Source organism: Echiichthys vipera, assembly GCF_963691815.1.
Source record: "Echiichthys vipera genome assembly, chromosome: 4".
NCBI classification, from domain to species: Eukaryota; Metazoa; Chordata; class Actinopteri; order Perciformes; family Trachinidae; genus Echiichthys; species Echiichthys vipera.
In genome coordinates, this window is record NC_139829.1 from 18,292,939 (window position 1) to 18,309,307 (window position 16,369).

At 39.9% G+C, this 16,369-nt stretch overlaps 1 protein-coding gene across 1 annotated transcript in view; it reads left to right on the forward strand.

The window, feature by feature from the left end:
- The window catches only part of ntrk2a (neurotrophic tyrosine kinase, receptor, type 2a), a gene marked incomplete at both ends in the record, with an annotated part of 88,926 nt that extends 74,229 nt beyond the window's left edge, over nucleotides 1-14,697 (forward strand). Inside the window, 2 exons of the mRNA XM_083912228.1 lie at nucleotides 11,612-11,770; nucleotides 14,512-14,697. Coding sequence (XP_083768354.1) covers nucleotides 11,612-11,770; nucleotides 14,512-14,697 — 345 coding nt within the window. The remainder of the gene's footprint in view (nucleotides 1-11,611; nucleotides 11,771-14,511) is intronic.
- Between the last annotated feature and the right edge of the window lie 1,672 nt (nucleotides 14,698-16,369).

Sequence of the window (16,369 nt, forward strand, 5' to 3'; positions counted from 1 at the left end):
GACATAGTTAAGTATGAGACATTGTAGTTAAGTACGTGACAGTTAAGTACGTGACAGTTAAGTACGAGACATAGTTAAGACTGTGACATAGTTAAGTACGTGACATTGTAGTTAAGTATGTGACACAGTTAAGTACGTGACAGTTAAGTACGGGACATAGTAGTTAAGTACGTGACATAGTTAAGTTTGTGACGTAGTTACATACACAATGCAGTTACATATGTGATGTACAGTAAGTAACTTAAATTACAAGTACGTTAAAATAAATAAATATTGACTTTTGGTCTCACGAAAGATATGTACAGCCGTCTTGGTGAAAGTCTTTTTTGTTTGACTCATCCATCAACACAGACCTTCTCGATATGCAGACTTTGTCTCTCTTTGTCCAACGTCACCTGACGTCCTCCTCTGCTCCCATCATAATTACTATGGCCACTAGAGTTGTCTGCCACTATTAATGTAAATGTGAATTGTAATAATGTGCTTGTACAAAGGACCGATGGGGTCAATTTTTAGAAGTGGACAGTCTCCAATTACTGGTGTATTTAAATTATAGTTCAATACAAAATGAAATACATATACTTGATAGTAGATTACAAATATAAGGAGACACTTTAGGTATATATCCCTATTTGCTTGTTATTCATTTATTTTGCTTGGTTTCCCTTCATGTATAAAACCTTTCGTGACCCCTGAGCCAAGTCACAATATTAAAAATGGCCACAATGAACTAGTTGTATATGGCATCAAATTAAAAGAAAAAGATTAAGGTCGCCTCTCTGTGGCTTTCTTTTGTACTATGTCTGTGTGACGACATAAACCCCCCTCCTCCTCCTTCCATTCACCCCTCCTCAATATAGCTAAGCACCAAGGCTGTAGTCATGGCAACGGGCGAAGGCAGTCGCGTTTAGCCTCAGAGTCGTATTCATGGTTTCTCAGGAAGAAAAGTAATCAGAGAACTTCTGTTTAGTATGCTGAGGCAGTACTAGAGAAAGAGATGGGGGGGAGGGGAGAGATGGAAGTGTGGGAGATGGAGGCAGGCGGGAGGGTGGCAAAGAGATGAAAGGAGAGAAAGAGCTAGAAAAGAGAGAGACATGGAGAGAAAGGGGCGGGAGGCCAGAGAGGGAGAAAACAAGACACAAATAAATACAAAAAAGGAGAGAAAAGGTGGTAATAGAGCTATAAAGTAACATACACATGCTTGAGGTGGGAGAGGAGAAGTCTGCAGACAAGGCAGACTGTATACAGTGTACAGGGTATTCAGTACAAACACAATACTGCAGCTCTAGAAATCCACAGAGCAGGGTATCAGAGACAGGAAACGTCAAAAAAGGACAAGAAGGTAAGCAGACGGGGAGAAAACAGCAAAGTAGGAGAGAGGTACAGCATGGTGGGAGGTAAAACACAGTGATCCAGTCAGACACAGAGGTGTGCGTGTGTGTGTGTGTGTGTGTGTGTGTGTGTGTGTGTGTGTGTGTGTGTGTGTGTGTGTGTGTGTGTGTGTGTGTGTGTGTGTGTGTGTGTGTGTGTGTGTGTGTGTGTGTGTGTGTGTGTGTGTGTGTGTGTGTGTGTGTGTGTGTGTGTGTGTGTGTGTGTGTGTGTGTGTGTGGAGACCCAGTCATGCTGTTGCGTCAGACAGGAGCAAAGATGAGTCATAGAGGAATAGAAGCCCCCTCCTGTGTGTGTGTGTGTGTGTGTGTGTGTGTGTGTGTGTGTGTGTGTGTGTGTGTGTGTGTGTGTGTGTGTGTGTGTGTGTGTGTGTGTGTGTGTGTGTGTGTGTGTGTGTGTGTGTGTGTGTGTGTGTGTGTGTGTGTGCGTGCGTGTAAGGAAATAGAGGTGTTGGACTGAAGGAGTTGTAGTGACGTCATTGATTCCCCACACAGTTACACAGTGAACCTGACAGGCACTTTGGGGTGTGTGTGTGTGTGTGTGTGTGTGTGTGTGTGTGTGTGTGTGTGTGTGTGTGTGTGTGTGCGCATGTGTGTGTGTGTGTGTGTGTGTGTGTTGGGGTTGGCAGGAGTCAGGCAGGGACTTATTCCTTTTCTCTTCTAAACTGATTTCACGCACAAATGTGTAAGATAAAAGAAAATTAAATGTCTGCTTGGGTTTTTAATGTTCAAGCCTGACTCTTTTACACTGCTGACACAGACTGTAGAAAAACACTGGCAACAAAGGCGAGCTAAACAATCTCTGCAGAGTAATTTGGCTGGTGTGTTTTTTTCCACAACCAGTCTCTGGGTCCTGACCAACACAGACAAACAGCATTTTAATGGAGCACCTGGAGGGGCCATAGTGGAGCAGTTAGCTGTGCAGGAGTGCGCGTGCATGTGGATAGACAAGACACAAGAGACCCACAACAACAAAGAAGATACTGTCGACACATACTAAAATCTATCATATGGAGACTCATTTCTCTTTGCACACATCTGCATAAAAAAATCATTTTCCAAACTAAGATTTTACTGATCTCTATATTATCTTATTTACCTTACAAATTATTATTATTATTATTATTATTATTATTATTATTATTATTATTATTTATTTATTTATTTAATTATTATTATTATGTTACATAAAATCAAAACCACATATCAAAATCACAAAAGGCACACATAACCCTAACCCTAACCCTAACCCTACCATATCATATACATTAAATCTACAGTATATAAAAGGTGATAGAAAAATAAGCAAACAAACCAAATCTTAGGCCAAGGTTTTGCAGGAAAGTGCAACACTTCTGGCTTCCCAAGTTGCTCATCTAAGCATTAAAAGTAGTTGAGGTAACTATATGAAGGTTCCCTCTAGTGTTAAAAGAGTGCCTTTCATTGAACGTGAACTGATTGTATCGCATTGCAGCTAATTCAATTCAATTCAATTCAATTTTATTTATAGTGCCAAATCATAACAAAAGTCATCTCAGGATACTTTACAGAGTAGGTAAAGACCACACTCTATGACTTATTTAAGATTTACATAGACCCAACAATTCCCCCGTAGAGTACGGTGGCAATGAAAACCTTCCCTATAACAGGCAGAAACGTCGGACAGACCCAGCTCTGTGGAGGACATCTGTCTTGACCGGTTGGGGAGGAAGAAAAGGAGAGAGAAAGATAGAAAGACAAAGACAGACACAAAGACAGAGAGACAGACACACTTCCAGAGATGCAAGCAACCAAAGAGTAACAGTAGCTATAACAATATCTACAGTAATGTGAATATGATTTATATGTTATGACAGTTAATATAGCAGAATAGTAGGAACAAGCACATCTAAGGTGATAGAATATGAAAATGATAATAATTATGGCAAACATGATCAATTATGAGTAGCGGCAATAGCAGCTACGGTACAGCGAGACATACCACTGATGGTGTTTTTATGGCTACAAATTTTATAATTTATAAGATGAGTGACAGTATATATGACTAATAGTTATAGTAGTAGCAGGAAGCGTCATGCAGGACCTAGGCAGCAGGCACCACCACGATCAGCAGAGACCTGCGAGACAACAAAGCACAAACAACTCCGGGGAAGAAGCTGAATTAGTAACATTGAATGATACAGACAGAGAGGAGAGAAGGTCAGAGTATCAGGAAAAGTATTATCCCCGGCAGACTAGGCCTATAGCAGCATAATTAAGCAGAACAAAATCAGCTTACAAATAACAACATTGTTAAGGGATTGTAAGCCCTAGCTACAAGCTTTATCAAAGAGGAAAGTTAAGTTTACTCTCAAATATGGGGACAATGTCTGCCTCCAGAATAATAGCTTGGTAGCTGAAGGCTCTGCCTCCCATTCTACTTTTGGAGACTCTAGGAACGACAAGTAGCCCTGCATTTTCAGAGCGCAGCGATCTAGTCGGGTAATACGGTACTATGAGCTCTTTAAGATACGACAGAGCCTGACCAATAAAAGCTTTGTAGGTAAGGAGGAGGATTTTAAATTCTATTCTAGATTTTACAGGTAGCCTGTGCAAAGAGGCTAACACAGGAGAAATATGTTCTCTCGATTTGTTTTAGTTAGAACTCGAGCTGCAGCATTTTGGACCAACTGGAGACTCTTAACAGACTTATTGGAGCAGCCTGATAATAAGGAGTTGCAGTAGTCCAGCCTAGAAGTAACAAATGCATGGACTAGTTTTTCTGCATCTTTCTGAGACACTATGTTCCTAATTTTCACAATATTACGCAGGTGAAAATATGCAGTCCTTGTTGTTAGTTTTATGTGAGAATCGAAGGACATATCCTGATCAAAAATAACACCCAGATTCCTTATTGTGGGGCTGGAGGACAACACAACATCTTTAGCTATTGAGTTTCGGAGGCCTTCGGGGCCAAGTACAATGTTTTATCTGAGTTTAACATCAGAAAATTGCAGGTCATCCAGCTTTTTATTTCCTTAATGCACCTTTGAAGTTTAGCTAACTGATTGGTTTCTCCTGGTTTGATCGACAAATATAATTCTAATGAATGTGAGCGTAATTGATTCTCGCGACAGTTAATGATACTCACACACTGTTTTTACGGCCCCAAAGGTTAATCCAAAAATATATAGATTCCAACAGAATTGATGGACAGATTCTTTTTATACAAATTGTGCCTGCCTCGTCTGAAAAAACAGTCAGAATGTCACCATATTGGTAACAATTTATAATGACATTGAAGCACCCAGGGGGAGGTTCTACTGAATAAGAATAAATGGGGGAACTCGTTTTTTAAAACCCAGAAGAAATGAATACTCTTTCTATCAGTCCTCACTTCTTTTAAGACTGCTACGTGACCATTGTCCTTCTTCTTATGCTCCAGTAAAGTGATGCAGGGATGAGTGTAGGCCGACCCGGAAGTTAGCATCGCCCCCTCTCACAAAGCCAATGGGATTTTCCAATTGGTTTTGGATAATGGTAGAAAATAAGGCCAGTAGCAGTCTAAAAGTTTATAATATTTACATGTTATGTCCAGCAAGATCTTCACAAATGATCACTTATGTGATTTTTGAAGCATCGCTAGAGGTATGAAAATTAACATTAGGCTATTAAACAAACAACACCACCCACTAGTTTCCAACTGATTTCACTTGGTACGACACAATGACATTTGTGTCTCATTCAGCCACTTGTTAGTGAAGTGAACAAGATTCAAAGTTCCAGAATGGTGTATTGACTGACGTATTTTATCTCGTAGATGAAAAGGTTAAAATCTCTGAAGCCTGTTTTGACCACATACCTTATTTCAGGCATCTAACCAAAGACCCATTAAAAAAAAAGACATTATCTTCCAGTCGAGGGAACCAGAATTGCAAAAATGCTAACTCCTGTCTGTGTTTTAGGATTCACTCCTGCAGCACTCGGTTCTGCTTTTAGATGATCTGATTCATAAATGGCGAGGAAGTAAAGTCCTCATTATCAGTGGCCTCGGGTTCATCTTTATTATCAAAACCGTCCAATATAACAACATTTGTTCACTTGCGTGAATAAAAAATCTAACACTTGCATAACCCAGATCTTTAGTGACACTATAAACCTCAGAAAAACATAGTTGACATTTTGAAACTAGAGCATTGTTGAAAGATTGTTTGAGGAATTTCAGGGAGTTGAGTCCAGCAGCCACAACCCAACCTGACAGTTAAGTGCTCTGAAAGTCCTAAAACCATTTTTATTTTTTTTTGCTGGACATTCATTCATTCATTTGACATGAGTGGCAGCATCACTAAAATAAACAACATGTTGTTTAAACCTATATGACAACTAATTCCACTGTATCTGGGACAGGAGAACAAGCTTTTTTCATCAGGGAAAAAAATAAAACACGCACACACATACACACTCACGCATGCGCACACGCACACACACGCACACACACACACACACAAACACACACACACACACACACACACACACATGCACAAATAGAAACTGGCATTCTTGGAAAGAGTTTTTGTTTCCATAGCAACACAGAGGGTAATTAAGGTAAGGTTCCTGTGTAACAAAGAGTGGGCTGAGTTAGTCACATAAACCCCTCCTACACCACATCCCATAATGCTTGCTTTTTAAACAGGTCCAGTTGTCATGGATACTACAGCCTCCAGGAGGTCACTACAGAGAGCCCACAGCCCGCCTCTGCTTTATTTATCCTTTTTCGAGGCTTTCCTGGAACACTCAGGCAGTGGTCTATAGCTGAAATGATGCATACATATTTATAAGACAGAGAGGGAGAGAGACAGTCAGGCGGGCTTAGAGACGGTGAGAGAAGGTGAGAACGAGGGAGAAAGATTGAGGGAGAGAGAGAGAGAAGGCAACAGCAAAGGAGACAAAGACTGACGACGAAACTACTGACAGCAAAGAGGAAAGAGCTGTTGACAGAGAGCGATTCAAGTCTATACTTTAGTGAGAATCTATGAAAGTGTTCTGTCTGCAGCTCCACTTTAAATGACGTTTTCTTTATATTTTATGGCAACGACAAGAAGATTTAATCTGAGGCTTTCCCTTCCAGCTCCTTCATTTGTTTTCTTTACTCTGTTTTCTCTGTCGATTCAATCCTTTTGAAAAGGCTGCCCTTCTCTCTCCTATACACACTCAGATATGCACTCACACAGTTAACAAACATAAAAGAAAAATAGCCCCGTCGTTCAAGAGCCCAATATAAATATTTCAGACCATCAGGGGAAATGATCAGGCATGATGAATAAAACAAAAAGACTAATGTATGTGAGAAGGTTCAGACACATCAGGGAATAAATAATGTCAGAAAACTATCGATATAAACAATGGATGTGTCCGAAATCACTTTCACTACTATTAATCTAATATTAATCACTATGTAGTGCACTATATTTCACTATTTTATGTGAATTCAGAGAATACTGTCAACTTTTTTCTGTACTGTACCCTCAAATTCACACAATAAAACAAAACATGATGGGGCCAATTCTGCTGCTATTACAATCCCACAATGCAGAGCAACACATTTTACATTTGCTAAAATTACAAAATAAACCTGTCAGGGATGAAGTAAAATTATGATGATCAGTTAATGTCCGTAATCTCAGTTTACACAAGCTATTGGTGAATCCATCACTAAGTTTGTATGCACAGTCATTCCTAAATTGTTAGTAACTACTGTCTACTTTCAAACAAGCAATTTAGGTTGCATTATTAAAACTTAAGATATGTTGAAGACTTTAGTAATGTGTAAATCTGTTGCTGGGAAACATCTGTTGTACCACCCAAACAAAAGTTTGTCTCTTGCAACCTGTTTTAATTTAGTGAGGCACGAATCTCGACATATAAACACTCAAAATTAGACATTACGCAAGATGATTTAAGCAGAGAGGTCTTGACTTGAATCACCCTGTCTTGGTTCATTTCCCAGAAATGACCGGCTTGCTGCATTATTTCACAACCATGTACTAAATATATCATATATATATAAAAAATATATATTTTTACACAAAATATTGATTTAAAAATGTGTTTTTTTTTATTTAAAAATAATCCTCCAGAGTCTTTGATCAGAGCTGTGTCCATGGCAACAGTCTGCTATTCAGAAATAACAGACCGTAATGTCGTAATCGACCAGATCAGAATCAAATATTCAACAAAGCCGTGTAATAAAGCATTATAATTGTGATTAAGGATATCCAAAGAATAAACAAAATGTGCATGTCGTAGTATAAATATTTTTCGCTGCAGTGTATGTAATGTGTTATCTTTTTTAATTGTATTCTGCATTATCTTTCTTATATCGTAACCCTTCTACTATACTGCTTAGGCATTACTTTACTTCATGATGTCCTGACTATAATACACATCTGACTTTGACAGAGACAGAGAAAGAATGCAAATAAGAAAGACAAAACAGCAGGGAGACACAACATTACAGGGAGAAAAGCGAGGGCCTAGTGATGAAGAGCAAGAACCGCCGATATGTTTTCCCAGATGTTCAAGTGAACCTGAAAGAACCTGACTGTCTATGTGACCGTGCACATTTTATTACTCTATTAAATAACAAACTGACAAACAAAAAATGTGTGGGGACCGAACTATTAATAACATGCATAAACTTTAGAAAATGGATTGTGCTATCTGTGTCGAGCAATAGAGTGCAGATGGGTCGGTAGATTCATGTTCAAAGGAGAAGTGAGGGGGGAGAGAAGGTGCAATATATGGAGTCAGTCAACAGGGTGAGGTTTAAAGATCACATATTGTTAAAAGTGAGATTTTCATGTCTTTTTTTTATTATAAAACAGTTTGAGGTACTATATAAATACTGTGAAAGTATCAGAACGCGGAGTACACAGACAATTGTACACAGCCTGTTATCATTAACTGTGTCTTAAAACAAGTCGGCAGCATTTCGGTACGGCTTTGATGCCACAACTTTACTGTATTCAGGTAGAAAGTGCTGCCACAGTGCGGTTACAGTCATACCCCGGCTGCAGTGACAGTGCAGAGACACCGAGAACGCAGATGCTGAAGACCCGGAAACGCTGACCAATCAGAGCACACTGGGCTTTTCCAGGAGAGGGGCTCAAAGAGACTAAAACGGATTGATTCAGACAGAAAGTGAATACAGATACAGTTCTGATCAAAATCTTAAGACCAGTTAAAAAATGGCTTGAATTTGTATTTTGCACTGTTGGAACTTAACAAGGTTCTAAGTAGAGCTTCAAGATGCAAAAAGAAGAAATGGGAAAAAGAGACCAAAAGTCTTGAGCAGGTAATTTATTGAAAACAACAATTTAACTGAAGTAGGCTGTTCATCAGCTGATCAAAAGTTCAAGACCACAAACACTCAAAAACCTCCTAAAACTCAAATTAAAGTTTCAAAAACTGACTCAGTAATGAGTAGCTCCTCCATTATTGTTGATCACTTCAAAAACTCGTTTTGGCATGCTTGATGCAAGCGTTTCCAAAAGGCTAGTGGGAATGATGGTCCAAGCGGTGAAGATGGCTTCACGAAGGGCGTCCACTGTCTGGAACTGATGTCCATTTTTGTAAACTTCCCTTGCCATCCATCCCCTAATGTTCTCAATTGGGTTAAGATCTGGGGAACATGCAGGATGGTCCTAAAGAGTGATGTTATTCTCCTGGAAAAAAGTCTTGGTCAGACGAGCATTGTGAATTGGAGCGTTGTCCTGCTGAAAAACCCAGTCATTACCACACAGATGAGGGCCCTCAGTCACGAGGCATGCCCGCTGCAACATCTCCAAGTAGCCAGCTGCTGTTTGAAGCCCCCGCACAACCTGGAGCTCCATTATTCCATTGAAGGAAAAAGCACCCCAGATCATGATGGCACCTCCTCCACTGTGCTGTGTAGAAAACATCTCAGGAGGCATCTCCTTGTCATGCCAGTAACGTTGGAAGCCATCAGGACCATCAAGGTTAAATTTTTTCTCGTCAGAGATTAAAACTGTCTTCCATCTTTGAAAGTCCCAAGTTTGGTGCTCCCTTGCAAAGTCCAAACGGGCAAGTTTATGGCGTTGAAGTGGCCTTTGAAGACGTTTCTTGTTTTAGAAGCCCTTTCTGTGCAGTTGCCGTCTGATGGTTATTGAGCTGCAGTCAGCACCAGTAATGGCCGTAATTTGGGACGAGGACCGTCCCGTGTCTTGAAGGACAGCCATTCGGATCCTCCGGCTCAGTGCCGGTGAGATTTTTTGGGGTCTACCACTTGATTGCTTTGTTCCATAGCCCTCAGTATCTTTTAAGAAATGGAAATGACTGTTTTACTGCATCCAACCTCAGCAGCGATGTCGCTTTGTGAGAGGCCTTGTTTATGCAGCTCAACAATCCTACCACGTTCAAAGACGGTCAACTTCTTTGCCTCTGCCATAAAGAGATCCTCACAGTACAATTACTTGACAAAAAATGACAGGGAATCCAGATTTTTGCACAGATTGTGGCTTTTAATGGCTGTGGTCTTAAACTTTCGTTCAGCTGATGAACAGCCAACTTCAGTTAAATTGTTGTTTTCAATCAATTACCTGCTCAAAACGTTCGTTCTCTTGTTCCCATTTCTTCTTTTTGCATCTTGAAGCTTCGCTTAGAACCTTGTTAAGTTCCAACAGTGAAAAATACAAATTTAAGCCATTTTTTAACCTGGTCTTAAGATTTTGATCAGGATTGTATATTCAGACAGACAGTATGAGAAAAATCAAATGCTTTTCGAATATTAAACCACATAAACATATCAGTAAGTAGAAACCCGAAATACAATAAGGAACCTGAAAATTTGCATAAAAGGTCCCATACCTTTAAGTCGCTCTCACATATAGTAAGCAGGTTAGGGTTAAAAGTTCAAGCACTGACATATCTAAGTATTTATTTACTATAGCATGTCTACGACCCATATTTATTTATGTTGTTAGACGGCGACCTTTTTTGGCCGTTGTAATTATCGCTCTATCAATAAAGTGACAATTATGAGCGCCTGTTTGCAGGCTGGGTTGGTGGCTGGGTCAAACAAATACAGGACTTTCCCCCAGGAGACCGGTGTTTGTGTCCTCTGAGAAAACAAAAAGTGAACAGTGACATTTTTTAACTTACATGTAAACAACTACCGTCCTTCATCATGACATCTGTGAGTCACTGTAAGCCAATCCACAACCTTTTCTTTTTCTAACCCTAAGTAGTCCCATCTCAAAGCGTCTCACAGTGTTGAATAGAACAAAAATAGTCGCAGGTATGAGGATGTGTTGCCAGACCTCCACTCAGTAGATGAACCTGGTTTAAGCCTACAGTTATAGTCTGTGAAGGTCTCAACTGAAATGAGCAGACATCTTTATGAAAAGTACAACCAGCAAATGAATACAACAATCTAACAGGCTCCAAAGGCTCAGTCCAGATTAGATCATAATGAAGTGAGTTCCTGTGTGGGATAAGCTGTTGATTTATACTTTCTTACAACAGCTGGAACTCACTCTGATGTCTGATGATATAATTTAAGATCCAATCAAATACATTTTTATTAATTACATTTCACTGGAACAGTATTGCACGTACTTAATACTGTAAAAGTTAAAGCTCTATCAGATAGTTATTTATAATGGATGACTGCTAATGTTTTGTTGGTTTACACAAACTGGCTCTCCTTATAAGATCACAGTAGTATACATATAAACTCATTCTCCAAGGGACTATAAAGCATTGCTTTCTCACCATTACACCCTTCAGTTAAATCAGATTATACACAGATTAAGAGTAAGGTGTGCTACAGTCATGGAGATGGTGCAATCCACTGTGCCATACCATCAAACCTTGCTCACTGCCTCATTCAAATGCCTCAGGCAGCAGTTTTTAGGAGTGAAATATTTACTTTAAAATGTATTGATATTCCTGAGTGAACCTGAGTGAGAAATGTAAATTGCGGCATGACCATGCACTGAAAATGCATGATGTTGCAGAATAAAATAGAATGTAGAGCATGCACGACTGTCAGACATAAAGATGCTTAACAACTTTATCTGCATTTTTCCCCCTTATGCTTACTGTACTGTATACTGTACTGACTTTATACTCTCTCTTTCTGTGTGTGTGTGTGTGTGCGTGTGTGCGTGTGTGCATGTGTGCATGTGTGCATCTGTGTGTGTCTTGTCATGTTGTGTTCAAAGGTCGGGGGTCACACCATGCTGCCAATCCGTTGGATGCCCCCTGAAAGCATCATGTACAGAAAGTTCACGACAGAAAGTGATGTTTGGAGTTTAGGAGTTGTTCTCTGGGAGATCTTCACTTATGGAAAACAGCCTTGGTACCAGCTCTCCAATAATGAGGTAGAGTATAAAGTCTGTGCTGGAATTAAAACAAAAAAAAAATGTTTACAAAGCAACATAACTTTATTAGAAGAAAAAAGGTCTGGAGTACTCAGAAGTTCAAGCAAATAATGATGGTGCTCTTTGGAAGGGAACACAAAAGTTCAAAAAGGAAGAAAGGTACAAGGCACTCTTCTTGTCTTGAGCCTTGGACATTTCTTCCTTTTTGAACATAACTCTATGTAAAGTTCCCATGGATGCACCTTCATCTTAATAAGTGATGGCAGACACGATGTTGCAGCCCCGAGATAAAAACAAGACTAAATATTTAATCTGTTTTGTGTGCATGTTTCTAATATACTGTGTGAGTCCTTTGCCATCAGTCATCTCATTATATAAAGCTGAAGCAAGTCAATGTTACATTGGGTCTTGAATTAACTGTGAGGTATACTACAGAGCCTTACCGTTCACAGCGTAGCTGGTGCAGCGCTAGGTGTGTCTTACAGTTTGAGTGAAAAGGATTTTTTAAATCCAGGATCAAATGTCCAACAGGTTTTTTTTGTCATTGATAACACTGAATTTTGTAGTCCGGTGACTGATACGATTAGTATCCTGTTTTGGATCGGTATTTAAACCCTGTTCCATAAGGAGTTTCCTTCATGTATTTTTTATGTTGGTCTATCCTGTACACAACATCTACTGTCTGTTAATGTCTGTTCATCCAGTGAGAGGGGGACCCCCCCCCCCCTCTGTTGCTCTCTCTGAGGTTTCTTCCCTTTTTTACCTTGTTAAAAGAGTTTTTATGGGAGTTTTCCTTATCCAAATGAGGGTCTAAAGAGAGAGTTGTACAGATTATACAGCCCTTTTTTTGGTTATTTGTGACATTGGGCGGTATAAATAAAAATGATTTGAACTGACATCCAGCATTCAGTGACACAGCCACTAAACTTTGAATTTCCACAAACAATAAACATAAATATTGAACACTAGGGCTGCAAGCAACCTTTACTTCCTTTAAAAGGTCACTCTGAAGATGATCTTCTTGATTAAACGTACACAAATAGTGAGAAATACCAATTTCGATGTCTCCAGGTTGCTTATTTTGTGCCAACAAACAGATTGAAACAAAAGATTTTCAGTGGTGTAAATCAGACAAAAAGCAACAAATTTTTACATTTGAGTGAATGTTTGGCAGCGTTGCATGATAAATGAGGTTTATCACGATTGATATTTAAACACCATAACAAGCAGTGGCCTGTTAATTAGTCGAAACAGACTACTGCTAATCCAACATCCACTTTAAAAATAAGTGGAGATCCCAAAGTTATTGAGTGTTGCAGCGCTGAAAAAAAACCCATAGATTCGTGGAACGCTGAATGTTTTCACTCCGTGTAAATAGAATATACTAATAGGCTATGCCATACCATCAGTTTGTGTGGTATAAGAAGATTTTAAGCATTTTAAAACCATAACAGGCGGGAAAAAACAGGGAAAATATTATTATATTATTAATTTTGTTCATTGACTAAACAGCCCAAAATGTCTTTGGAGCATGTTAGTGTAGATAAAGTTGTTCTGTGTCAGCCAAAACCAAAGAACAGCCACCAAGTAAATAAATAATTAAAGAAGTTAACAAATGGCTATTTCTTCTAAATGATTAGTCTTACAAATCTTACCCTTACAACACTTGACCTGACCTTGACCAAAGCTGCACCAGATCCTTTCAACCCTTCACCTCAACCTCAACCCTATGATGTCCTCAGCTCTGATTACAGCTCTCTATCCATGTCAGCAGTCCCCTTTCTCCTGATTCACTCTGGTTACATCCAAAATTAACCTTTAGCCCTTTCCACTGCCCTCTTTTTCCCGTAAACATCTTTTAAATATCTCTTAATTCACAGTTCTCTCACCTCCTGACCCAAACCTACTGACGCTCAGATATCCTTTACATAGGATATGGAGATCCATAGCATATCCAAAATGAGATATTCATTATTAATCTACTCTCACAAACTGATAACAATCACAAAATGAGGAGGCGTAGTTAGCTGCTTAATTAGCAAAATCCTGATTACAAACTATATTCTTAATAATTTAGAGATCTTGAATGATAATCGTCATCTGTTAGATTTTAAATGGATATGTTGCAATTTGGAAAAGACACTTTGGATCTTAATAGAAGCCATTAATTGGTATTCATCCCACACACACACAGCAGGATGTATTTAATCTTATTATAAAAAGCTTAATTATATTACAGGCTAAAAACTGTATAGATGTTCTACAAACTGCTGCCAGAGAATAATATATACTCTTTGTACCAGAGAGCTCTCCTCTGTATATAGCAGTGTAAGTTTTAAAAGGTCTCCTCTCCTTGATGCACAAATCCTCATCATCATCATCCTGGAGTAGATTTAAAGCTAAAATCTATAGTCTTAAAATTAATACAGCCTACAAGTCTCGGAGTGTGTTAAACACAACACTTTCTCTCACACTGCTCTTGAGAAATTAGATTTGATTAGTGTGGCTGACTGCTCCGATGTCGTCTAACTTCATCGTTTCAGTAAATAATTTATTCACAGTGACATTTTCACTGTATGCCACTGCAGTGAGGTGAAACAACTTCACAGAGCAGATGCTCCATCATCGTCCTTGTGCAGAGAGTGGGGATTTTGTTGAGGATGTTCCGGTTTTGTTTTGTAACAGAAGACTACCGCTGAGAATTAAACTCAATGTCTGTCTTATTCTTCCTTCGTCTGTAGGTGATAGAGTGTATAACCCAGGGCAGGGTGCTGCAGCGCCCCAGGACCTGTCCTAAAGAAGTATACGACCTGATGCTAGGCTGCTGGCAGAGAGAGCCGCACATGAGACTCAACATCAAAGAAATCCACGGTTTGCTCCTCAATCTGGCCAAAGCCTCACCTGTATACCTGGATATACTGGGTTGAACACAGGACGAGGATGGAGGACGTCTGTGTGTGTGTGTATGTGTGTATGTGTGTGTGTGTGTGTGTGTGTGTGTGTGTGTGTGTGTGTGTGTGTGTGTGTGTGTGTGTGTGTGTGTGTGTGTGTGTGTGTGTGTGTGTGTGTGTGTGTGTGTGTGTGTGTGTGTGTGTGTGTGTTTGGGTGGGGATGTACCTTAGTGTGTATGTGCATTTGAGGTTGCATGCATGTGTGTGTGAGTCAGTGCGTGTTTACTAAGGTGGACACGGTGACACCTGTGAATGAAATGAAGTGTGCGATGTTTGTGCAAGTGCGTGCTTGCAATGTGCCGCTGTACAGGAGGTGAAGCTATTATGAAACTCCCAAAAAAAATTCCTCAAGTCATCCCCAACAGCGTCTTTCCTCCCTGCCAATTTCCTGTCCTTTGTGCATCTCTACTCCTTCCCTAATTCCTTTCCGAAGAGGAATTTACCAAGAGTAATTTAACTTTGGAGGGGGGGGTACTCACTTCTTTTCAAAGGCTTTAAAATGACTGGGGCTATATTGATGAAAACCTGATTAACGGGACTTTAAATTTAATGACTCATCCCTCGTTGCCTGTCGGACAACTGGACTAGATTGAACATCTGGAAATGTCAAGGTGGCGCAGTGCTGGGAGGATTTCAAGAAGCTTCTATCCTTCTGCGTGTAAATATGACACTGCACGGCGGTGAGATATTTCAGAGGAAATGGCTCTGTGCGATGTCGAGCCATAAAGACACTGTGTTTTCCCCCTCTCACCCTGTCTGTTTCTCTGTCTGTTTTTCTGTCCGTCCCTCAGAACTGTACATAAGTATTAATGTCAGTATTCATCCAACATGGCCAGAAATGACTGATGATCAACACACCGGTACACATGAGCAGGAAAAGTAAATGCAATCTTTTCTGCTTGTCAGATCAAATTAGGAGGTGAGATGACAAAAGATGATTTCTCGTTGGCCACTTTCACTGTAAAAAAAACCCAACAAAACCAATCACTTACAATACAGTGCCTAATGAAGCTGAACTGCTGTAGTAAAACAAAAAAAAGACTGAGGTATTCTACTTTACTGTAATAGTGAATACAAAAAAACCTTGATCTATCTGGCACTGATCTATAATATCTCCTAATGCAACAGTCTGATATACATGATTATAAGGATATATGCACTCATATCTGCATACTATTTTCTGTTTCATATTTATTTTGCTCAGGCCTGGACTGCACACTCATACAGCAGCGCATCGTAACATGATGACTCCTTTTTTCCCCTCCCCCTAAGTGACAGATGCTTCACATGTGATGTCAAGCGCTCGTGTTGGAGGTCAATTGATTCATTTGTCCACAGCTGTCTGACAATCGTGAGGTCTTGGTGTTGGGGGGGGAGGAAGGGGGGTAAAAGTTGCTAAGGGAGGCCGAGTGGTCAGATCACGGTCAGATGTGTGGGCGGTGGCGCTTTAGAAGGTGTGGTTCATTTGGTCAACCCATATTAAATCATCAAAGCTCTCAGCACTCAGACATCCTTGAAAACCACATCTGTGTTAGAGAGAACACACACACACACACACACACACACACACACACACACACACACACACACACACACACACAAACAAAGACCCACTGTGTACCTTATCCCGTCATCCCTCCATCTCTCC